This window comes from Drosophila bipectinata, chromosome 2L, assembly GCF_030179905.1.
Source record: "Drosophila bipectinata strain 14024-0381.07 chromosome 2L, DbipHiC1v2, whole genome shotgun sequence".
Taxonomy (NCBI): domain Eukaryota; kingdom Metazoa; phylum Arthropoda; class Insecta; order Diptera; family Drosophilidae; genus Drosophila; species Drosophila bipectinata.
In genome coordinates this window covers 12579127-12601203 of record NC_091736.1, presented here as the reverse complement: position 1 = coordinate 12601203, position 22077 = coordinate 12579127, and the positions used below count along the sequence as shown (strand labels likewise).

Below are 22077 nucleotides of genomic sequence, written 5' to 3'. Positions count from 1 at the left end.
TCAGTTTCCCATCTTCGAGGCCGAGACCAATGAGGGAGAGATCGATTTTTACGAATGGATAGGGAATAGCTGGGCTATCCTGTTTTCCCAGTAACTCACGACTTGTTCAGACATACGAAAGCACTACTCTACAGGTTGTGCGATCTGGGTGGAGATCGGTGGTACACATGGCATCGCACTCTTCTAATAAGGAGAAGAGCCTTCCCGGCTTTGTTTATGCACTGCCCAACAAAATGGGGATAATATCCACCCCATACTCCTTAGAGCCAAGGCCAACCTACCTCGTCCTCATCCTCATTTCATACTCTAGTAGTGGGTCTTTGGGTTTAGGTACAAAAATTATTTATTTGGCGCATTTTTCTCACATTATTTTTAAGATATTTAATTTTTGAAAAGTGTTGGGCTATAGTTTTTGGGTTGTTGCTTTTCTCCAAGGGTCTCCAGTTCCTCATCCTGCATCCTCAGCCGGCAGTTGGTCTGAATATGCATATGAATATGAAATTAGTCGTACATCCCGGGTCTGGTTGGGTTCGGTGCGGGTGCTTACCTTTCAAGTTTCCGTTTCTGCCATGGCCTGGTCCCGGTCCCTTGAATTGAATTGAATTTTCTATGCCAAGAGCTTGTGTATTGCTTTCGGGTAGTGTCTGGGAGTTTCTAAGGTCTTGGCATAAAAAAAACCTATGAGTTTATTGCGTAATTTAATGTTTGTTTATACTTCTTAAATATTTCACTGTGAGTTGGGCTGGCTGCAGGTATTAATGAAGTAATCCTGATTGATATTAAAAGCTATCGGCGTCGGAATAATTTTTATGGAATATCGAACTCCTTTTCTATTAAAATAGAAGATTTTAAATAGCCATTTATGATGTGTATGTTATCAATTTTAAAGCTGGAGTTTTCTTCCCAATCCACATAAGAGCCATTTAAATATATTGTAATTTTTTCACGATTGGTTTCCTTAAGCTTCTTCGAAGAACGATTTAGTAAAGAAATGAAATCGGAATTAATATTTGGGCAATCTAACACATTCAAGACCCGTAGGCGTGGGCAACCAAGCACCAGTTCCAACAACTGCTTATTAGTAATGCCGTCCATTTCCAGATGTAGGTATTCAAGAGATTTTAGCTTCATGAAGTGTTCCACATTGAAATCATCGTCTTCGCTGGCTACCCATAGTTCTCTAAGGGAAGTAATGTTACAGATATGCTCTATATGCTCCTTACACAAATACGAGTCAAATACAATAAGGCTCTCTAGAGGAGTGCCAGTCCTACGTACAAGTCCCTCGATCAAACCCGGCCTTTCAAGTCTTTGAAGTACCACTAGTAAGTGCTTCAGGCGGGGCAGATCACAAACCCTTTCGAGTTCCACATTATTGAGGAGTTCGTTACAGGTGAACTCAAGCGTTTCCAAGTTCCGGCAGTTCGCGACAATCGCGGAGAGGTTTTTGTTGGTCAGGTTGTTGGGCCACCTTCCAATTTTAAGAAAGTGCAGATTTTTCATCTTGATGCAGCAATCGACCAGGGATTTGGCATCTAAATTGCAAAAGTGACCTATCTCTAGATGCTGTAGTTTCTTCAACACGTGGAGTTCTTTCCCACTGTAGCCAGGAGCTTCTAAGACTAGCTTCCTCAGACACGGGAGATTCTCTGATAGATTTAAGAAGAACTTCTCATAGACATAAAATATTCTAAACTGTATAAAGGCATCAAGAGTGTTTAAGTTCTTCAATTGGTTCAAGTCCTCCCATCCGACTCGCATGAAAGTCATCCTGAGGCGCCGCAGCATAGGGCAGTGCTTTCCTAGTAACCGCAACTTCTCCTCGTCTCCGTAGGAGGGTTGCGATAGTGACTCATAGCTGATCACATGCTCGTTGACTTGTTCCACTAAATATTCCAGATCAGATTCCTCGAGTCTATCGGTGATGTGTTTGTACTTCCGCTGGGCGTAGTTCCTGAACATGCATTCTATTTCGCGATTAGAACGCGAAAAATTCAACTGATCTTCTAAGCTCAGAAGTGAGAATATTCTTTCTAAGCAATCGTAGTAAAGGACTAAAATATTGGACGAGGCTTCGGATGGAACTCTTTGGGAGCTTGAAGAGGGCGCAGCTGAATCTTCCGCATTATTTTCACTGATTGTGCGAATTTTTGTACTCGATGAAGAGCTATTTATAGGCGATTCACTCATACTTATTCCGCTCGCTTGGACTTGACAGCTGGAGACTCGATAACCGACTGACAGGTTATGGGGAGACAGCAATATGACCGTATTCTGTATACTTTGTGGAATAAAAGTGGGTACTTTCCCTTTTTATTTGTATATTGGACAGCTTTTATCGTCGATTTTTGGAACTAGAATAGCTTTTAAAATCAGTGATGACAAATATGTGAGGTTGTGAGTTTTGTACAGGGTGTGACTTGTTGAGTTTCGATATCTTAATAATTGTACAAAAATAAAATAAAAAAGTTACATGGGCTTTACTTAGTTAAGTTTTTATACCCTTGCAGAGGGTATTCTAATTTTGAGAACTAATAAAGTTCTCATAACGATCGGCCAACTATATCCGATATTTGTGATCTATATCCGATAAAATAATTCAACTCGCATTGGGTCTATTGTATTTTTTGCATCCCTGGTTTGGAGGAGTAATTGCGAAAGGGTCCCACTGGCTCCCCAGCTGACTTCAATTTTTGCGGCACATTGTAGTAAGCTTTGCTTTATTTTTCGAAATACTTTTTCTGCTAATATGTCGGACAAGGCTTTAAATATTGGCGATCAGTTTCCGAACTTCGAGGCCGAGACCAATGAGGGGAAGATCGATTTTTACGAATGGATGGGGAATAGCTGGGCTATCCTGTTCTCCCATCCGTCGGACTATACTCCCGTATGTACCACGGAATTGGCTCGTGTTGCATCCTTGGTTCCGGAATTCTTGAAGAGGGGCGTCAAACCAATTGCGTTATCCTGCGATACGGTTGAGTCGCACCAAGGATGGATCGAGGATATCAAGAGCTTCGGCAGTAAGTTTAGAAAACATGGTTTGATTTGAAATCTTTCAACGTGTCCTTTCAGAGCTCAGAAGCTTCGATTATCCCATCATTGCCGACGACAAACGTGAGCTGGCTGTGAAGCTCAACATGCTGGACAAGGATGAGCTCAACGCGGATGGCATTCCCCTCACATGCCGTGCTGTTTTCATAATCGACGAAAAAAAGAAGCTGCGCCTGTCGATCCTTTACCCGGCGACCACTGGTAGGAACTTTGAGTAAGTATTATAATATAGTATTCTAGAATTATAATAACCCCCACTTAATGGTTGAATCACCAACTATCCAATTAATTTTAAACTATACCTTTTCGTTTTGATAATTGCAGTGAAATACTTCGAGTTATAGACTCACTGAAGTTGACGCAAACGAAGAGCGTGGCCACGCCAGCAGACTGGAAACCGGGCACCGATTGCATGATCCTGCCAACAGTAAAGACCGAGGACATTTCGGAACTCTTTCCCAATGGAGCCGTATGTGTTGCAGTGCCTTCTGGCAAGTCTTATCTACGATTTGCACCCCAACCATAGGCATAATTACCTTTTAAACATGACTTTATTACAAAAAAATATTAAAATACAAATTAACAACAAAATAATGCACAAGAGACTGTTCACATACAACCATAATTACACGGGAGACACTTTAAAAATAAAATAAAGCGTCTGCTGTTGGAAAAATTGTACAAGAAACATTTTGCTTACAAACTAAATCAGATGTGGGGAATGCGTTTTGCAGTACAAAATAAATATACAAATAATTTTAGCGAATCGATAAAATATAGTAAAGACATTGCAACTGGATAACCGTGGGGTTAGGATTCTACAAATAAGGCCGACTCTGTACAATAACCGAATAATGCTTTCGAGGATAGATGAAAGCTAAAGACCAAGCTTGTGCCCGCAACCAAAGGAAACTGAAATTAGAATGAAAATATTATTAAATTTAAAGTAATTTCATAAACAAGCAAGTCTTAATTTTATAAGAAACATAAACAGAAGAGTAGGGCGCAGCTTTCTCTTCTAAGTGTTTCTGAATATGCTAATGAAATGCAAATATTAGGAAATGTTAAGTAAAAGTTATCGCCTATAACCGGTTTTTATTTAATTTGAATATTTGCGGGAATTCCTCGGGAAATATGTGTTGTTATTGACAAACTGATACAAAATAATAAGACATTCTGAATAATATACTATATTCTGCCTAATCATTCCGATTTATAGCCTTAATTTAACGACTAACATAAATCTTGTACTCACATTTTAACTAACTATTGCCCCTTCCGCTAGTTGATAAGGACGTTGGCGTCAGCGTCTGCGTTGTGGCGCTGTTTGGAGCAATCCCGCGAAGCGTCGCACCACAAAAGGCCACAGGATCAGAATGGCGAACCATAGGGGCGAAATATTTCTGAAAGGCCACCAAGAAGGCTGTGAACTTTTCCACGCTTCTCGCTTTGAACTTTGGCCGCTGGGCAGCTCCTTAACCGATTGTTCGAGGCTCCTGACCCGCTGTTGCACTGTTCCCACGTCGCTGTTCATCCGCGAGATCGCTGTCTGGATCTGTTGCAGTAGCTCCGTGTTTTGGGCAATCGCTTGGGTCAGCTCGTGGCTAAGGTCGTACGGATCATCGTATTCATCGTCCGAGGGCTCTACAATCGCCACACTGCTATTGTTCGTGTAGTTGTGGGGATCGTGTGCAAAGTTATTATGCTTTCCAGCATAGCCATTGGTCAGTGGTGCAGCTATGTGGCCATTAGTTATCACCGCCTCATCCTTTATCGACTCTGATGATGCCAGCGGAGCATCCAGATCTTCGTCAGCGTTGCCGTTAAAGCCGTGCTGCGGACTGTTTGTTCGCGAATGGAACGGCGAGTTGGGATGCGATTCAGCTATCTCGCGCATTCCCGGCGAAACCAGTTCCAGCTCGTCGAGATTAATGTTCCCCAAGCCGTCAAGACTGCCCACAAAGTTTTGTACATTCTCTGTAAACGACATCGTCTCGATAATTTCCTTAAGGCTCTCAACGTAGCGCTGCATAGCCTGTTCCTTGTTCAGGTGGCGATTATCGTGCCAGGCATCCCATTTGGCTCTGCCGACCACGTCCCAGAAGCCGGGCTTTTTCTGGTCACACGCCCCCTCAGTGGCCTGCTTGAAGAGGCCATAGAACTTCAGCATCATGGAGGTGCTGGGCTGATAAGGTCCATTCTTGGGCAGTCCTTTGATCACGTTGACGGCGGCCTGGAAACGCTGTTCAATTGCTGCAGCCATGTCTGTAAGATTAGGAGGCGAACAAAAAAATCAAGCATCGATAAGATAGAGGGGGGGCCAAGTTCACATATTCGGTGCCGATAATCCCCAGCCCCAAGTGAACGTCTTGGATGGCGCTTACAAATTACCTAATTAATTTGTGCAATAACACTGATGCAAGCTGTTTTGGGCAGTGACAGTGCCTGTGTAGTTGGAGAACGCTATTGATTCCGACTGGCAGGTCATATATCCACGACGAATAAGATGAGGCTAATGAAGGTTTCCGTGCCAAAGTTCGAGTTCTGAAGTTCAGTTGCCGCTCTGCCCGTTTTCCTCGCCTTAAGCTTCTTCTGAAGCTTTTCCACTCGCCTTTGTTCTTATCAACCTCGGCGTATCGAGTCGCAAATAACTTGTGCGAAGAGCGCTCTTCGCACTGGTCAGGCCTTCAATTCAAGTTGCAATTAAAAAAAAAACTAAACAAAACCCAAAAACTCTCTCTCTAAATTGGTGAGCGTGAACGTGTACATGTGCGTGTTTTTGTTTGTGTTTGTGTGGGTGTAGCAGTGTTGTAATATTGATATTATTGATACGATATCGATATCTATGGTTGCAGTTGGAAATGAAAACAAAACAACTTGTTGGATTACATTTTATAAAAAACAAAAAATTGATAAAATAAAAAATATTTTATAAACTGATTATCAGTTAACGCCTTTAAGAATCTTGGCTACCTTACACTGTCTTTGTCATGATTTGGTATTTTATATATTTATCGATTGTTTTCCATCGCTAATTTGTAAATACTAATTAGCAAAGTTTGGTATTACTGTCACACTGCTAAATGGTCACTCACTTTTTCATTTCGTCAAAATCGGTAATCAAGGGCTTAATTATTTGCATTATTTTTAAAGAAACGCCCGCAGAGCTTTCCGAAAGCTGCTACCATTGAGTCAGACAAAGTGCCAGCGCTGGCGAAAACGTAACGCATTGTTAAATCTCTTTAAACGGTAAGGAGAACGACAATAATCAGTAATCGAACGGCGGCGAAGGCAATTTCACAAGACTTGCGAGTGGTGGAGTGTCTGCCAAAGAAGCGGAGAGTGACTTCATTGCAATTAAACATGAAATTAGCTGCAACGACAACCAGAGCACGAAATTTTTGTACTATAGCAGCCAAGCAGCAGGGAGAACATCAGCGTATAAATAAAATACACCCGCGTTCTTCGACGACCTTCATTCTGCGATCGGAGCTAAGCATTTCCAAGCACCAGAGACAATCGTGTAAAATTGCCAAAAATTGGAAACACCAAAGCTTTTGCATAGGTGCTTCCTGATTAAAAACGTTTCAAATCACGAATATAAATCAAATCAAATCGAATATTCAACAAATTCTAACCTAAATTCCAACGTCAAGTAATCAATAAATCGGAGCAAACACGTGCGTTTTTAGTTGCCGCCAAAGTGTAGACATTTTTACTGTCGTGTAGACATCTGCTGCCGTTGCCGCTGCCGTCAAAGGACACACTCGGCTACAGGGTTAGCATCGTTTTGCCACAGCGACAAAGCAGGCCAAACCAAAAGTAACCAAAACGTCGTCGTTGATAGCCTCAAACTTCAAAATTCGTGAACAACGCAAAAACCAATCCACCAAAGGCAACAACAACAAAAGCAACATCATGCCGCGACGCAACAAGAAATCAGGAACAGGCAAAGGTGAGTCACCCCCCCCCCCAAGTGCTAGACAAAGATAAAGATGCAGCGGAAGCAGGTATAATTTTAGCCAAAAAAATGTATATTGTAAGAAGAATAAAGAGCTGTTCCTTAGAACATCTGAATCTGCAGCCTTGAAATGTCTACAAAATGGGGTGAACCACCCAGAGAGAGAATCTTAAGAATGATATATTTTTCATACATATCTTGAAAAACGTGTTTAGGAAACTACGCAGTAAAGTTTTAAAAATATTCGAATCTATTAGCTATATAATATTTAATTGTTTAATAGCTTAATAAGAAAAATACTCAACAGCTGTTGTTTTTTTTTTGTTGATATTTACATAATACAGCCTTGCACTCTATGGTTTATATTTCTTAAAGTATTTAATTTAGACTTTCAGAATTTCAGTGCCACTGAAGCAAAAGTTTACATTTTCTTTGGTTTATGACCTTTTCGAATTAGTCATGCATTGGGTATTGAATATTTCGCCAGTTTTGTGCATTGCGTTTGTTTAACAAACAAAGCTTTTTCTATCTGCAACCTGTTTGGCAATCGAAAAAATAATTATTTTCGTTTTGTTGCTGTGCTGTGATGTGTTGGCACTGAAAGCTTTCCTTTCCTCAGCGCTCAGCTGACAGTCTCACAACAACAACAACAAAATATTATCAGCAAACAGTACACTTTATATACAGATGTAATTGGATGTATGTATATAGTATGTATGTATATTCAATGACAGATTATCGGGAACAAACATTACAATTACCAAGAAATTAAGTAATACTTCTCCTTTTACATGCCTTCTTTTAAAAGCCAATAGTATAAATTAAGGTTATATAATTGCTGTAATAATTACTGATTATTTGGTTACTCACTTGCTTCTAATTATGCCTCATTTAGTTAGTTACTAGTTTGTTTATTTGCCAAGTAAAGTCACTTTAAGTAACAGCTGTTATTAAAAACTGTTAGGTGAAAACAGCTTTAGCCCCAAATAGAAACAGTGGAGAAACAGGAGGGAAAAAAAAACATCAAATTGCCGTAACGGGTTTTTCTTGGAAAAGAAACTTGTTGCACAATACTGGCTCCCAAACTGTAGCCTTGAAGGTCATTGCTGTGCCGTTGGCATGAAATTTATTTGATTTTTTTTTTTTTCTACAAAGTATATTTATATATATATATATATCACCTCTAAATGAGAGTACATATGTAGAGAGAGTGAGTAATAAATAGCTTTTTCTTATGTACACTCAAACATGTGCAAACATGCAATGATTCCATACAGTTTTAGAACCATAGGGTGATAAGAAAAAAGTATGATAGGTTGGAGAGCATTAATATTTTTGGAAAATTAATCAAAAATTATCCCTTCCAGGTCGCAACAACGACTCCAACTCTGACGACGAGTCCTTTGATAATGTCAGTGTATACTCTCATGTCTCGGAGATTGCCTCCTCGGAGGCCACCGACGAACTGGCCAATGAGCGTTTTGAGGAAAAGTTTGAAAAGGCTTTGGAGCAGGCCACCGAGAAGTCGGCCCAGACCCGTGTCCAGGCCCTGCAATCGATTTGCGAACTGCTGATGCATCGCTATATGCCGGACTTTGTGGAGGACCGAAAGATGACACTGATGGATTTCGTGGAGAAGAGCATACGTCGGGGCAAGGGACAGGAGCAGGTGTGGGGCGCTCGACTGGCACCCCTTCTGGTGCTGCAGATGGGCGGAGACGAGGGCATTTCCAAGGCCATGAATCAGTTCCTGCTGACCACCGTCCAGGACAAGTCGATGGGATATGACGCCCGGGCCAAGTGCTGCACAGCCCTGGGATTGCTCAATTTCCTGGGATGCGAGGATGTCGGTGAGCTGGTGCAGTTGATGCAGTGCTTCGAGGGCATTTTCGCCGGCAGCTATCTGCGCGGCGATGACAAGACTCCGGTCTCGGTTACTGCCGAGGCGGGCGCCTTGCACGCCGAGGCCTTGTCCGCCTGGGGATTGTTGCTCACTTTGATACCCTCTGGTGACTTTGTTTCCCTAATGACTACCGGACAGAACATGTTCCCGTGAGTATAAATCTCTAATACTGTCTTGGATATGGAAAATGATAGTATTATCATTTGAAAATGGAAATATCTTCTTTACTCGATAGTTCGATTAAAAAATTCTTGGGTCTTTTGCAATCCACCCACTTGGATGTTCGCATGGCCGCTGGCGAGACCATTGCTTTGATACTGGAATCGGGCCGTGCCCACGATGAGGACTTCCTCGAGGAAGACATACCCGAGCTGTGCGATGCCGTTAAACAACTTGCCACCGATTCGCACAAGTACCGGGCCAAGCGCGATCGCAAGGCCCAGCGTGCCACCTTCAGGGATGTGCTCCGCTACTTGGAGGTAAGTTTCGAAAAAAAAGAAGACCTAGATAGTTACGCTACCAAAATGTAATTCAAACCAAAAAGCACACGACTATTACATTCAAAGGAATCACTTCATTTCCGCACAAGTGAACTTGAGATCGTGCTTACAGTACTTGGCCAAGCACTTGGAATGATCGTGCAGCTTGTTGCGCATAATGACACAACCATTCCGGCTAATCGAATCCATATACTCGCTAAAGTTCGGCATCTTGCGGTATGTCGTTGGGGCGGCATTCCAGTGCGAGTTGCTGCCCGAGTCGACGAAGGAGGAGGAGTCAGCGAAGGTGGTCTTAAACGGCTTGTATGACTTCTCGCACTCGTCCCGGGACACGTCGTACCCGGTGGAGGACTCACGTTCCAATTCGTTCATGACATTGTCCCGGAACTCGGAGCATGGTCCGCGCTCGCTCATCAGTTTGTTCGAGTTCTGCTTGGAGGACTCATCCTCAGTCTTCAGACTCTCGTATATGCCCTCCGGGTACTCGTTCATGTTGCAGTAATCGATCTGATAGGTGGTGAACATTCGGTTCTTCTCCAGCCTCCGGCTCAGTTCATCCTTGGGCAGCACTTTCAACCGCTCGTACAGATCGGGGTAGACGGTGCGCAGGATTTTGAGGAAACGGTTCGGCTGGAGCTTGAAGCAGTCAGTTTCCGCCGAAAAGGCCATCTTCTCGACCTGGTCCTGGGTCAGTTGGGTGGGTATGAGCCGTGGATCGACTAGCTTTCCCATGGGCGCAATGCCCGTCCACTCCACACCGCTGCAGTCCTTTGAGGCAGCTGGCGGCATGTTGATCTTGGACTCATCAGCGCATTGGCATTCAATTACCTTGGGCCCGTCGTGACCCTCGAGACCTTTGGCACGTGTGAGGAACTCATACCGTTTGGCACTGGGTGGCACATAGTCATGCTGATAGGTTGACAGCATCATCTTGCCAAGAAGTTTTTTTTTTTGTTTTTTAGTTTTTTTGGGTTGACCAAAAATGTATATTTACAACAAATTTTGTCTGCTTTTTATGAATCTGTGACTAAAATTGATAGTTCCACATGCTTCTGCTTGAAACCATTATTCCTTGCCTACCTTGATTCATTTATTAATTCATTGGTTTTTGATTCCAGGAGGATATTTCACCAGAAATCAACATTCGTTTCGGCCACGAGTCTCTCACCCTGGATGCCTGGTCCATTCACCATCAATACTCGGCCCTGTGCACGGTCATGGGCCCCGGAATGACCTCGCAGCTGCAGGAGAATGAATTTATTCGCGAGATCTTCCAGCTGGGGGCTCGTCTAACCAACACCGGCATTAATGGCAATGCCAAAGTCAAGCAGACCAAACTCGAACGTGTAAGTTGATTATATTTTTAATTTTTTATGAAAAATAATTGACATTTTAATTTATTTTCAATAGCATCTGGTGAATGCTGCCGCTTTCAAGGCCCGCTCTATTTCTCGTGGAAAGAATCGCGACAAGCGATCGGCCGTTGTCACTTAAAGCTCTCCAAATAGTCCCCACTCATCCGAGATTCATCCCAAGAATCTTTTCTTTATAGCTAACTCTGGACGTACTAGTTGAATTCTTTCTGATTTTAGCTTATACACGGCGCTGCGTAGCCAAAGTCTAAATTTAGAATAATTCCCAATGATTATGTAACAAAATTCGTCTAGTTGGTAACTACACGGAGAAGCCATCATTTAAATATTATTGAATATTTATCGTTTACACAATATTGTGTTTCATTAATTATAAGGCAGTCCACAGTGGGGCGACACTTATATTGTTGATGTTTTTTTTTTATATTACTATACGAGTAGGTATAATTAATAAATATACATATATGCCGCTTTAATGTTGCTAAATTAGTTGAATGGTAATCTACTAAAGTTAGTCATCGCTTAACTTGGCGTCTATAATGCATATTGTAATAAGCTATGTGTATGATACATATATATTTTGTAGCAAATACGTCTAAAATAAATAACTAGGCTTACAAGAAATTTTCAATGTCCGTTTTTTCTTAAAATGGGAATTTGTATTATGGGTCGATTGTAGATGATTGGTGGAGAATAGATTTAGAATTTTGGTTAAAATCGGCTGATTATAAGCCAAGATACAGCCATATACAGATACAGTTTCCCGACTTCAAGGCCGAGACCAATGAGTTGGATTTTTACGAATAGATGGGGGATAGCTGGGCTATCCTGTTTTCCCAGTAACTCCCGACTTGTTCAGACATACGAAAGCACTACTCTACGGGCTGTGCGATCTGGGTGGGGATCGGTGGTACACATGGCATCGCACTCTTCTAACGAGGAGAAGAGCCTTCCCGGCTTTGTTTATGCACTGCCCAACAAAATGGGGATAATATACATCCCCATACTCCTTAGAGCCAAGGCCAACCTACCTCATCCTCACCCTCATTTCGTACTCTAGTAGTGGGCCTTTGGGTTTAGGTACAAAAATTATTTATTTGGCGCATTTTTCTAACATTATTATTAAGATATTTAATTTTTGAAATGTGTTGGGCTATAGTTTCTGGGTTGTTGCTTTTCTCCAAGGGTCTCCAGCTCCTCATCCTGCATCCTCGGCCGGCAGTTGGTCTAAATATGCCTATGAATATGAAATTAGTCTTACATCCCGGGTCTGGTTGGGTTCGGTGCGGGTGCTTACCTTTCAAGTTTCCGTTTCTGCCATGGCCTGGTCCCGGTCCCTTGAATTGAATTGAATTTTCTATGCCAAGAGCTTGTGTCTTGCTTTCGGGTTGTGTCTGGGGGTTTCTAAGGTCTTGGTATTAAAAAAAAACCCATGAGTTTAATGCGTAATTAAATGTTTGTGTATACTTCTTGAATATTTCACTGTGAGATGGGCTGGCTGCAGGTATGAATGAAGTAATCCTGATTGATATTAAAAGCTATCGGCGTCGGATTAATTGATTTGGAATATTGAACTCCTTTTGTGTAAAATAGGAGCTTCCCATAGAGAGCCTTTTATGATTTGAATGTTGTCGAGTTTAAACCTGGAGTTTCCTTTCCAATCCACAGAAGAGCTATTTAAATATATTGAAATTTTTTCACGATTGATTTCCTTAAGCTTCTTCAAAGAACTTTTTAGTAAAGAAATGAAATCGGAATTAATATTCGGGCAACGCCATATCACATTCAAGACCCGTAGGCGTGGGCATCCAAGCACCAGTTCCAACAACTGCTTATTAGTAATGCCGTCCATATCCAGATGTAGGTATTCAAGAGATTTCAGCTTCATGAAGGCTTCCACATTGAAATCATCGTCTTCGCTGGCTACCCATAGTTCTCTAAGGGAAGTAATGTTACAGATATGCTCTATATGCTCCTTACACAAATACGAGTCAAATACAATAAGGCTCTCTAGAGGAGTGCCAGTCCTACGTACAAGTCCCTCGATCAAACCCGGCCTTTCAAGTCTTTGAAGTACCACTAGTAAGTGCTTCAGGCGGGGCAGATCACAAACCCTTTCGAGTTCCACATTATTGAGGAGTTCGTTACAGGTGAACTCAAGCGTTTCCAAGTTCCGGCAGTTCGCGACAATCGCGGAGAGGTTTTTGTTGGTCAGGTTGTTGGGCCACCTTCCAATTTTAAGAAAGTGCAGATTTTTCATCTTGATGCAGCAATCGGTCAGGTATGTGGCATCTAGACAGGAAAAGTCATCTATCTCTAAATGCTGTAGTTTCTCCAGCACGTGGAGTCCTTTCCCATTGTAGTCGGGAGCTACTAAGACTAGCTTTCTCAGGCACGGGAGATTCTCTGATAGATTTGAGAAGAACTTCTCGTAGACATCAGTGCTACCAAATTCTAAAGAGGCATCAAGAGTGTGTAAATTCTTCAATTGGATCAAGTCCTCCCAATGGGGTCGCCGTAAAGTCATGTTGAGGCGCCGCAGCATAGGGCAGTGCTTTCTTAGTAACCGCAACTGCTCCTCGGCTCTGGAAGAGGCATGCACATATGACTCATAGCTGATTAAATCCTCGTTGACTTGTTCCAATAGATATTCCAGATCAGATTCCTCGAGGTACAAGGTGATGTCGTTATTGATGTGTTTGTACTTCCATTGGGCGTAGTTCCGGTACATGCGTTGTATTTTGCGATTGGAACGCGAAAAATTCAACTGATCGTCTAAGCTCAGAAGTGAGAATATTCTTTTTAAGCAATCGTAGTTCAGGACTAAAATATTGGACGACGCTTTGGATGGAACTCTTTGGGAGCTTGAAGAGGGCGCAGCTGAATCTTCCGGATTATTTTCACTGATTGTGCGCTTTTTTGGACTCGAGGAAGAGCTACTTATAGGCGATTCGCTCATACTTATTCCGCTCGCTTGGACTCTACAGCTTGAGACTCGAAAGCCGACTAAAAGGCTATGGGAGACGGCATTATAATCGCATTTGGCCGAGTGGACATCTATATCGTAGATTACTGGAAACTATTAGAATCAGAGATGACAAATATGTGAGATTCTGGGTTTTGTACAGGGTGCGATTTTCGTTATCTTTATAAAGGTACATATGTATATTCAGTTATAAATCGGTCAGGAGAAATCAGCTGTGCTTAAGAGAAAGGTAGTACTCTTCTAATGCTCTCTTAAGCCAGCACAAGTTCTCCTTAAACAATAATAAAGTTTCATGGGCTTTACTTAGTTCAGTTGTTTGTTTTATTTTTATAATTAAATTTAAAAATACTACAATTTTGATTATAAACTAGTTTATTAATTAAAATTATTTTATTTTTTTTTCGTTTCAGGTACTACAAGTTTATATTTTCCACTCACTACACACACACATTTTTTAGAGAAGACATACTCAAGCAATAAAAGACTCCTAATAAACAGTTATAGAACTATTGATTAACTAACTAATTGAACAGATCAAAAATCAGCATTTAAGAGAAAAGTCTGTTAAGAGAAAAGAAATCAAAACAAAGAATTTGAGAATGAATTGAGAAGACTAGAGAAGACTTGTCCAACTGCAGAGCCTTAAAATCTTCAAAACTTTAAAACTGTAAAGCAAAAGCAAAATGTTGCAAGCGCCAAATGACAGACGAAAGCAAATCCAAACTGAATGCAATAATAGCAATAACAACAACAACAACAAATTTGACAAAAAATCTAAAAAATATTTTGTGTTTGGATATTGATGCAGATTAAAGGAGAATCTATTCACAAATCGTTAAAGGTATTCCGATCAAGAATCGGATAACATATTGTGGGACATATTGTGTCTTCATGCATTTTCCACGTTTTTAAAGAGGACCTCCTAGAATTTAACTAAGTTTTTAATAATTTTTTTTTTGGGTAATTTGACTTGCATTGGGCCTATCCTATTTTTTTTGCTTAATATTTTTCCATCCCTGTTTTAGTATCCCTCCTCCTCATCCCTGCAGGACTATTGTGAAAGGGTCTCACTAGCACCTCAGTTGACTATTATTTTTGCGGCACTTTGTAGTGAGCTATTTGGAGATCAGTTTCCCAACTTCGTGGCCGAGACCAAGGAGATGATTTTTAGGAATGGATAAGGGATAGCTGGGCTATCCTGTTCTCCCAGTAACTCCCGAGCTGCGAGGTAACGTAATTTAATGTTTGTTCATACTTCTTAAATAATTCACTGTGAGATGGGCTGGCTACAGGTATATATGAAGTAATCCTGACTGATATTAAAAGATATCGGAGTTGGAATAATTTTTATGGAATATTGAACTCTTTTTTTATTAAAATAGGAGATTTTAAATAGCCATTTATGATGTGTATGTTATCAATTTTAAAGCTGGAGCAGTTTTCTTTCCAATCCACACCAGAGTCTTCTAAATATATGGAAATTTTTTCATGATTGGTTTCCTTAAGCTTCTTCAATGAACTGTTTAGTAAAGAAATTAAATCGGAAGTAATATTCGGGCAATAAAACATATTCAAGACCCGTAGGCGTGGGCATCCAAGCAGCAGTTCCACCAAATGATTATTAGTAATGTATGGAATTTGCAGATGTAGGTATTCAAGAGATTTTAGCTTCATGAAGCCTTCCACACTGAAATCATCGTCTTCGCTGCCTACCCAGAGTTCTCTGAGGGAAGGAATATCACAGACATGCCCTACCTGCTCCTTACACAGATTCGATCCAAACAAAATAAGGCTCTCTAGAGGAGTGTCAGTCCTACGTACAAGCCCCTTGATGAAACCCGGCCTTCGACGCGGAAAGAAAATTATTAAGTGCTTCAGTCGGGGCAGCTCACAAACCCTTTCGTATGCCGCATTATCGAGATGTTTCTTGTCGGTGAACCCAAGCGTTTCCAAGTTCCGGCAGTGCGCGACAATCGTGGAGAAGTTTTCGTTGTTTAGGTTTCTGGTAAACGTTCCAATTTTAAGAAAGTTCAGGTTTTCCATCTTGAAGCAGCATTCGGTCAGGTATTTGGCATCTAATTCGGTTTTTTTATTTATCTCTAGATGCTGTAGTTTCTCCAGCACGTGGAGTCCTTTCCCATTGTAGCCGGGAGCTTTCAAGACTAGCTTTCTCATGCACGGTAGGTTCTCTGATAGATTAAAGAAGAACTTCTCGTAGACATCATTGCTACTAAACTGTAACAAGGCATGAAGAGTGTTTAAATTCTTCAATTGGTTCAAGTCCTCCCATCGGTCTCGCATGAAAGTCATCTTGAGGCGATGCAGCATAGGGCAGTGCATTCCTAGTAACCGCAAATGCTCCTCGTCTTTGGAGGAGGGATCCAGTGGTGACTCATAGCTAATTAAATGCTCGTTGACTTGTTCTACTAGATATTCCAGATCAGATTCCTCGAGGCTTTTGGTGATGTACTCAGGGATGTGTTTGTACTTCCAGTGGGCGTAGTTCGTGTAGATGCGTTCTATTTCGTGATTAGAACGCGAAAAATTCAACTGATCTTCTAAGCTCAGAAGTGAGAATATTCTTTCTAAGCAATCGTAGTTGAGGACTAAAATATTGGACGAGGCTTTGGATGGAACTCTTTGGGAGCTTGAAGAGAGCGCAGCTGAATCTTCCGGATTATTTTCACTGATTGTGCGCTTTTTTGGACTCGAGGAAGAGCTACTTATAGGCGATTCGCTCATACTTATTCCGCTCGCTTGGACTCTACAGCTTGAGACTCGAAAACCGACTGGCAGGCTATGGGGAGACAGCAATATGACCGACTTCCAGTTTTTAATTGTATGTATATTGGACAGCTGATATCGTAGATTTCTAGAACTAGAAAAGCTTTTAAAATCAGTGATGACAAATATGTGAGGTTGTGGGCTTTGTACAGGGTATGACTAGTTAACTTTCGATATCTTTATAATTTTACAAAAATAAAACTGTTACATGGGCTCTTCTTAGTTAAGTTTTTATACTCTCACAGAGGGTATTGTAATTTTGTCCAAAACGCAGTGGAGGAGACATCTCCGACCCTATAAAATATACATATATCTTCTTGATCAGGATTAGCATGTTAGGATTAGATGAGCATGTCCGTCTGGCATCGCACTCTTCTAATAAGGAGAAGAGCCTTCCCGGCTTTGTTTATGCACTGCCCAACAAAATGGGGATAATATCCATCCCCATACTCCTTAGAGCCAAGGCCAACCTACCTCATCCTCATCCTCATTTTATACTCTAGTAGTGGGCCTTTGGGTTTAGGTACAAAAATTATTTATTTGGCGCATTTTTCTAACATTATTTTTAAGATATTTAATTTTTGAAAAGTGTTGGGCTATAGTTTCTGGGTTGTTGCTTTTCTCCAAGGGTCTCCGGCTCCTCATCCTGCATCCTCGGCCGGCAGTTGGTCTAAATATGCATATGAATATGAAATTAGTCGAACATCCCGGGTCTGGTTGGGTTCGGTGCGGGTGCTTACCTTTCAAGTTTCCGTTTCTGCCATGGCCTGGTCCCGGTCCCGGTCCCTTGAATTGAATTGAATTTTCTATGCCAAGAGCTTGTGTCTTGCTTTTGGGTAGTGTCTGGGGGGTTTCTAAGGTCTTGGCATAAAAAAAACCCATGAGTTTAATGCGTAATTAAATGTTTGTTTATACTTTTTAAATATTTCATTGTGAGTTGGGCTGGCTGCAGGTATGAATGAACTAATCCTGATTGATTTTAAAAGCTATAATGTCTGAATAATTTTAATGGAATATGGAACTCCTTTTGCAATAAAATAGGATCTTCATGTAGAGAGCCTTTTATGATTTGAATGTTGTCGAGTTTAAAGCTGAAGTTTCCTTCCCAATCCACAGAAGAGTCATGTAAATATATTAAAATTTCGCCACGATTGGTTTCCTTAAGCTTCTTCGAAGAACGATTTAGTAAAGAAAGTAAATCGGAATTAATATTTGGGCAAAGATCTAACACATTCAAGACCCGTAGGCGTGGGCATCCGAGAAGCAGTTCCAACAAGTCCTTATTAGTAATGCCTTCCATACCCAGATGTAGGTGTTCAAGAAATTTTAGCTTCATGAAACCTTCCACACTGAAATCATCGTCTTCGCTGCCTACCCAGAGTTCCTTTAGGGAAGTAATATAACAGATCTGCTCTATCTGCTCCTTACACAGATTCGAATCCAACAGAATAAGGCTCTCTAGAGGTGTGCCAGTCTTACGTACAAGTCCCTTGATGATACCCGGTCTTCGAAGACGCGGACCGGCTATCATTATGTGCTTCAGGCGGGGGAGCTCACAAACCCTTTCGTATGCCTCATTATCGAGAAGTTCGTTGTCGATGAACGCAAGCGATTCCAAGTTCCGGCAGTTCGCGACAATCGCGGGGAAGGTTTTGTTGCTCATGTTTTCGGCCACCAATCCAATTTTAAGAAATTTCAGATTTTTCATCTTCTTGCAGCAATCGATCAGGTATTTGTCATTTATTTGGGAAAAGTCATCTATCTCTAGATGCTGTAGTTTCTCTAGAACGTGGAGTCCTTTCCCATTGTAGCGGGGAGCTTCCAAGACTAGTTTCCTGAGGCACGGGAGACTCTTTGATAGATTTAAGAAGAACTTCTCGTAGACATCATTGCTACTAAACTCGAAAAAGGCATGAAGAGTGTTTAAATTCTTCAATTGGTTCAAGTCCTCCCATCGGTCTTGCGTGAAAGCCATCGTGAGGCGCCGCAGCATAGGGCAGTGCTTTCCTAGTAACCGCAACAGCTTCTCGGGTATGAAGGAGGAATACCGATATGACTCAAAGCTGATTAAATGCTCGTTGACTTGTTCCACTAGATATTCCAGATCAGATTCCTTAAGGCTGTCGGGGATGTCTTTAGTGATGTGTTTGTACTTCCGTTGTGCGTAGTTCCTGAACATGCATTCTATTTCGTGATTGGAACGTGAAAAATTCAACTGATCTTTTAAGCTCAGAAGTGAGAATATTCTTTCTAAGCAATCGTTGTTCAGGACTAAAATATTGGATGAAACACTTTGGGAGCTTGAAGAGGGCGCAGCTGAATCTTCCGCATTATTTTTACTGATTTTGCGTTTTTTTATAATCGAGGAAGAGCTATTTTTAGACGATTCGCTCATACTTATTCCGCTCGCTTACACTCGACAGCTTGACCCTCGATAACCGACTGACTGAATATGCCGAGACAGCAATATGACCGTTTCCTGTACACTTTGTGAAATAAAAGTGGGTACTTCCCCTTATCGTAGATTACTCGAACTAGAATAGCTTTTAAAATCAGTGATCACAAATATGTATGGTGAGGTTGTGGGTTTGGAAACAGAATTTGACATGTTGACTTTTGTTATCTTTTTAATTTTACAAAAATAAAAAAGTTACACTTGCCATAAAAACTATGCGCACATGTTCGCTCACTTTGCTTATACTATACATACATACATACATAAAAAATTCCATTTTTTTCTAAAAAGTGGTAAATTTTATTAACTTCTTAGTTCCTAGCTCTTAAACTAAAAATAATATAGAAAAAAAATTTTTCTCATTTTCAGTCAGAAAAAAAAATTTGTACAGAACTTAAAATATCGAAAAAAAAATCTTCTTTTTACACCCTTGCAGAGGGTCTTATAAATTTGGTCAAAAGTGTGCAACGAATCTGTTGGTGAGGGAATCGAGTTCCTGCACTGAGCAAATCGTAGAGGTTGCGGGAGCGAAAGAAAATTAACAGGAAAAACGCAACAAGTTGGGAAAATATTTTTCCTTTTCATTCAATAATTTTTAAGTTTATTTTTCGTTTTTTGCAGTGTATACACTGAATGTAGATAGCAACTTACGCTGATTTGTTAATCTAAGACGAAAATTCTACATTTTCGGGGACTATCTGTGTAAAAAGCGGAAGCAGATTTGGATCCCCGGGGGCTAAGGCAACGCCGGACAGAGAAATTTCCAACCTTGTGTGATAACCTTGTGTGTTTTGGGCATTAAAAATTATTCTTAAATAATTCACTGTGGTGGCTATAGGTATGAATGAAGTAATCCTGATTGATATTAAAAGCTATCGGAGCCGTAATAATTATTATAGAATATTGCGCTCCTTTTCTTTTAAAATAGGAGATTTTAAATGGCCATTTATGATGTGTATGTTCTCAATTTTAAAGCTGAAGTTTTCTTCCCAATCCACAGGAGAGTATCTTAAATATATTGAAATTTTTTCACGATTGGTTTCCTTAAGCTTCTTCAAAGAACTATTAAGTGAAGAAATGAAATCGGAAGTAATATTCCAACAATATAACACATTCAAGACCCGTAGGCGTGGGCATCCAAGAAGCAGTTCCAACAACTGATTATTAGTAATGCCTTCCTTATCCAGATGTAGGTATTCAAGAAATTTTAACTTCATGAAGCCTTTCACATTGAAATCATAGTCTTTGCTGCCTACCCATAGTTCTCTAAGGGAAGTAATGTTACAGATATGCTCTATATGCTCCTTACACAAATACGAGTCAAATAGAATAAGGCTCTCTAGAGGAGTGCCAGTCCTACGTACAAGTCCCTCGATCAAACCCGGCCTTTCAAGTCTTTGAAGGTTCACTATTAAGTGCTTCAGGCAGGGCAGCTCACAAACCCTTTCGAGTTCCACATTATTGATGAGTTTGTTGCCGGTGAACTCAAGCGTTTCCAAGTTCCGGCAGTTCGCGACAATCGCGGATAAGTTTTCGTTGGTCAGGTATGGGTTCCACATTCCCATTTTAAGAAAGTGCAGATTTTTCATCTTGATGAAGCAATCGGTCAGGTATTTGGCATCTAATTCGGAAAAGTCATCTATCTCTAGATGCTCTAGGTTCTCCAGCACGTGGAGTCCTTTCCCATTGTTGTCGGGAGCTTCCAAGACTAGCTTCCTCAGACACGGTAGGTTCTCTGATAGATTAAAGAAGAACTTCTCATAGTCATTAGTGCTACTAAACTCTAAAAAGGCATCAAGAGTGTTTAAATTCTTCAATTGGATCAAGTCCTCCCAATGGGGTCGACTGAAAGTCATCTTGAGGCGCCGCAGCATAGGGCAGTGCATTCTTAGTAACCGCAACTCCTCCTCGGCTCGGGAAGAGGCATACACATATGACTCATAGCTGATTAAATCCTCGTTGACTTGTTCCACTAGATATTCCAGATCAGATTCCTCGAGGGTGTGGTAGATGTATTTAGTGATGTGTTTGTACTTCCTCTGGGCGTAGTTCCTGTACATCCGTTCTATTTTGCGATTGGAACGCGAAAAACTCAACTGATCTTGTAAGCTCAGAAGTGAGAATATTCCTTCTAAGCAATCGTAGCTAAGGACTAAAATGTTGGACGAGGCTTTGGATGGAACTTGAAAGGAAAGGCCGCTTTGGAAGGGCGCAGCTGAATCTTCCGCATTATTTTCACTGATTTTGTTATTTTTTGCACTCGAGGAAGAGCTATTTATAGGCGATTCGCTCATACTTATTCCGCTCGCTTGGACTCGACAGGTGGAAAATGGAAAATCGACTGACTGACGGCATTATACTCGCATTTGGTATACTTTGTGCAATAAAAGTGGGTACTTCCCCTTTTTTATTTGTATATTGCCTAGTGGACATCTATATACAAAAATTTTGGAAAACCTTTTTAACTTTAACAATTTTCAAAATTTTCTAATGAAATTGGTCTCGTTTTTTTATCAGGATTAATGAGACAATATTGATATGTATCAAAAATGGTACCATTTCTTGGAGATGCACCGAAAAAATGACGTCAAATTCTGAAAAACCCGACAAAAATTCATAAATGTCATTTTCTTGTGTAAAATTTTTATCCTTTTTGTTTTAATTAATAAAAGATCTATTAATTACATATTTTTTTCAAAAGCTACAAAATACAATCCACAAATCGTTTAAGGTATTCCGCTCAAGAATCAGATTACTATTGGCAAAGATATAGCCATCGCTGTGGCCCATATTGTGCCTCCATGCACTTTCCGCATTTTTGAAGGGGATCCTCCAGGAAATTTGACAAAAAATCTTAAAAATAATTTGTTTCTAGATTTTGATGCAGATTTAAAGAGAATCGATCCACAAATCGTTTAAGGTATTCCGCTCAAGAATCGGATGACTATTGGCAAAGATATAGCCATCGCTGTGGCCCATATTGTGCCTCCATGCGCTTTCCCCATTTTTGAAGGGGATCCTCCAGGAAATTTGACAAACAATCTAAAAAATAATTTGCTTC

At 40.8% G+C, this 22077-nt stretch overlaps 9 protein-coding genes across 11 annotated transcripts; 2 read left to right on the top strand and 7 right to left on the bottom strand.

Moving 5' to 3' along the window:
• Positions 1-328: 328 nt before the first annotated feature.
• LOC108125386 (uncharacterized) lies at positions 329-2427 on the bottom strand. 2 transcript variants are annotated; one of them, XM_070277828.1, is made up of 3 exons: positions 716-2427; positions 548-661; positions 329-477 (listed from the first exon to the last, which is right to left on the bottom strand). In XM_070277828.1, the coding sequence occupies exon 1, from the start codon at positions 2188-2190 to the stop codon at positions 808-810; it is 1383 nt and encodes a 460-aa protein (XP_070133929.1). In that variant the 5' UTR covers positions 2191-2427; the 3' UTR covers positions 329-477; positions 548-661; positions 716-807. The 2 variants fall into 2 exon arrangements, with proteins under 2 accessions (XP_070133929.1, XP_070133928.1); XM_070277827.1 differs by having other exon boundaries at positions 548-2427.
• A 243-nt stretch (positions 2428-2670) lies between these two features.
• Prx6a (Peroxiredoxin 6a) lies at positions 2671-3648 on the top strand. Its single transcript, XM_017241562.3, has 3 exons — positions 2671-3023; positions 3076-3268; positions 3379-3648. The coding sequence occupies exons 1-3, from the start codon at positions 2750-2752 to the stop codon at positions 3578-3580; spliced, it is 669 nt and encodes a 222-aa protein (XP_017097051.2). The 5' UTR covers positions 2671-2749; the 3' UTR covers positions 3581-3648.
• On the bottom strand, positions 3587-5838 carry LOC108125390 (acyl-CoA-binding domain-containing protein 5). The gene is made up of 3 exons (XM_017241560.3): positions 5446-5838; positions 4310-5319; positions 3587-3966 (listed from the first exon to the last, which is right to left on the bottom strand). The coding sequence occupies exon 2, from the start codon at positions 5315-5317 to the stop codon at positions 4358-4360; it is 960 nt and encodes a 319-aa protein (XP_017097049.2). The 5' UTR covers positions 5318-5319; positions 5446-5838; the 3' UTR covers positions 3587-3966; positions 4310-4357.
• A 299-nt stretch (positions 5839-6137) lies between these two features.
• On the top strand, positions 6138-11422 carry Ifrd1 (Interferon-related developmental regulator 1). The gene is made up of 5 exons (XM_017241559.3): positions 6138-7009; positions 8383-9067; positions 9154-9397; positions 10537-10764; positions 10829-11422. Exons 1-5 carry the CDS (start codon positions 6973-6975, stop codon positions 10910-10912), a joined length of 1278 nt encoding a protein of 425 aa, XP_017097048.1. The 5' UTR covers positions 6138-6972; the 3' UTR covers positions 10913-11422.
• Positions 9430-10463, bottom strand: LOC108125391 (uncharacterized). Its single transcript, XM_017241561.3, has one exon. The coding sequence runs from the start codon at positions 10346-10348 to the stop codon at positions 9488-9490; it is 861 nt and encodes a 286-aa protein (XP_017097050.2). The 5' UTR covers positions 10349-10463; the 3' UTR covers positions 9430-9487.
• Positions 11423-11866: 444 nt separating the features above from the next.
• On the bottom strand, positions 11867-13985 carry LOC108125387 (uncharacterized). Of its 2 annotated transcripts, XM_017241556.3 has the most exons (3): positions 12259-13984; positions 12089-12202; positions 11867-12028 (listed from the first exon to the last, which is right to left on the bottom strand). In XM_017241556.3, the coding sequence occupies exon 1, from the start codon at positions 13748-13750 to the stop codon at positions 12344-12346; it is 1407 nt and encodes a 468-aa protein (XP_017097045.2). In that variant the 5' UTR covers positions 13751-13984; the 3' UTR covers positions 11867-12028; positions 12089-12202; positions 12259-12343. The 2 variants fall into 2 exon arrangements, with proteins under 2 accessions (XP_017097045.2, XP_017097043.2); XM_017241554.3 differs by having other exon boundaries at positions 12089-13985.
• A 588-nt stretch (positions 13986-14573) lies between these two features.
• Positions 14574-16584, bottom strand: LOC108125388 (uncharacterized). Its single transcript, XM_017241558.3, has one exon. It carries the CDS (start codon positions 16517-16519, stop codon positions 15125-15127), a length of 1395 nt encoding a protein of 464 aa, XP_017097047.2. The 5' UTR covers positions 16520-16584; the 3' UTR covers positions 14574-15124.
• A 495-nt stretch (positions 16585-17079) lies between these two features.
• On the bottom strand, positions 17080-18956 carry LOC108125541 (uncharacterized). Its single transcript, XM_070276814.1, has 3 exons — positions 17477-18956; positions 17302-17422; positions 17080-17231 (listed from the first exon to the last, which is right to left on the bottom strand). Exon 1 carries the CDS (start codon positions 18954-18956, stop codon positions 17541-17543), a length of 1416 nt encoding a protein of 471 aa, XP_070132915.1. The 3' UTR covers positions 17080-17231; positions 17302-17422; positions 17477-17540.
• A 1312-nt stretch (positions 18957-20268) lies between these two features.
• LOC122321700 (uncharacterized) lies at positions 20269-21310 on the bottom strand. Its single transcript, XM_043212588.1, has 2 exons — positions 20377-21310; positions 20269-20282 (listed from the first exon to the last, which is right to left on the bottom strand). Exons 1-2 carry the CDS (start codon positions 21308-21310, stop codon positions 20269-20271), a joined length of 948 nt encoding a protein of 315 aa, XP_043068523.1.
• Between the last annotated feature and the right edge of the window lie 767 nt (positions 21311-22077).

Excerpts from the sequence above, each read along its gene's own strand:
- LOC108125386 (XM_070277827.1), bottom strand. The coding sequence starts at position 2,190 with ATGAGTGAATCGCCTATAAATAGCTCTTCATCGAGTACAAAAATTCGC.
- Prx6a (XM_017241562.3), top strand. The coding sequence starts at position 2,750 with ATGTCGGACAAGGCTTTAAATATTGGCGATCAGTTTCCGAACTTCGAG. Across the intron at positions 3,024-3,075 it reads GGATATCAAGAGCTTCGGCA|AGCTCAGAAGCTTCGATTAT; the intron begins GTAAGTTTAGAA and ends GTGTCCTTTCAG. Across the intron at positions 3,269-3,378 it reads ACCACTGGTAGGAACTTTGA|TGAAATACTTCGAGTTATAG; the intron begins GTAAGTATTATA and ends TGATAATTGCAG.
- LOC108125390 (XM_017241560.3), bottom strand. The coding sequence starts at position 5,317 with ATGGCTGCAGCAATTGAACAGCGTTTCCAGGCCGCCGTCAACGTGATC.
- Ifrd1 (XM_017241559.3), top strand. The coding sequence starts at position 6,973 with ATGCCGCGACGCAACAAGAAATCAGGAACAGGCAAAG. Across the intron at positions 7,010-8,382 it reads GAAATCAGGAACAGGCAAAG|GTCGCAACAACGACTCCAAC; the intron begins GTGAGTCACCCC and ends TATCCCTTCCAG. Across the intron at positions 10,765-10,828 it reads AGCAGACCAAACTCGAACGT|CATCTGGTGAATGCTGCCGC; the intron begins GTAAGTTGATTA and ends TATTTTCAATAG.
- LOC108125391 (XM_017241561.3), bottom strand. The coding sequence starts at position 10,348 with ATGATGCTGTCAACCTATCAGCATGACTATGTGCCACCCAGTGCCAAA.
- LOC108125387 (XM_017241554.3), bottom strand. The coding sequence starts at position 13,750 with ATGAGCGAATCGCCTATAAGTAGCTCTTCCTCGAGTCCAAAAAAGCGC.
- LOC108125388 (XM_017241558.3), bottom strand. The coding sequence starts at position 16,519 with ATGAGCGAATCGCCTATAAGTAGCTCTTCCTCGAGTCCAAAAAAGCGC.
- LOC108125541 (XM_070276814.1), bottom strand. The coding sequence starts at position 18,956 with ATGAGCGAATCGTCTAAAAATAGCTCTTCCTCGATTATAAAAAAACGC.
- LOC122321700 (XM_043212588.1), bottom strand. The coding sequence starts at position 21,310 with ATGAGCGAATCGCCTATAAATAGCTCTTCCTCGAGTGCAAAAAATAAC.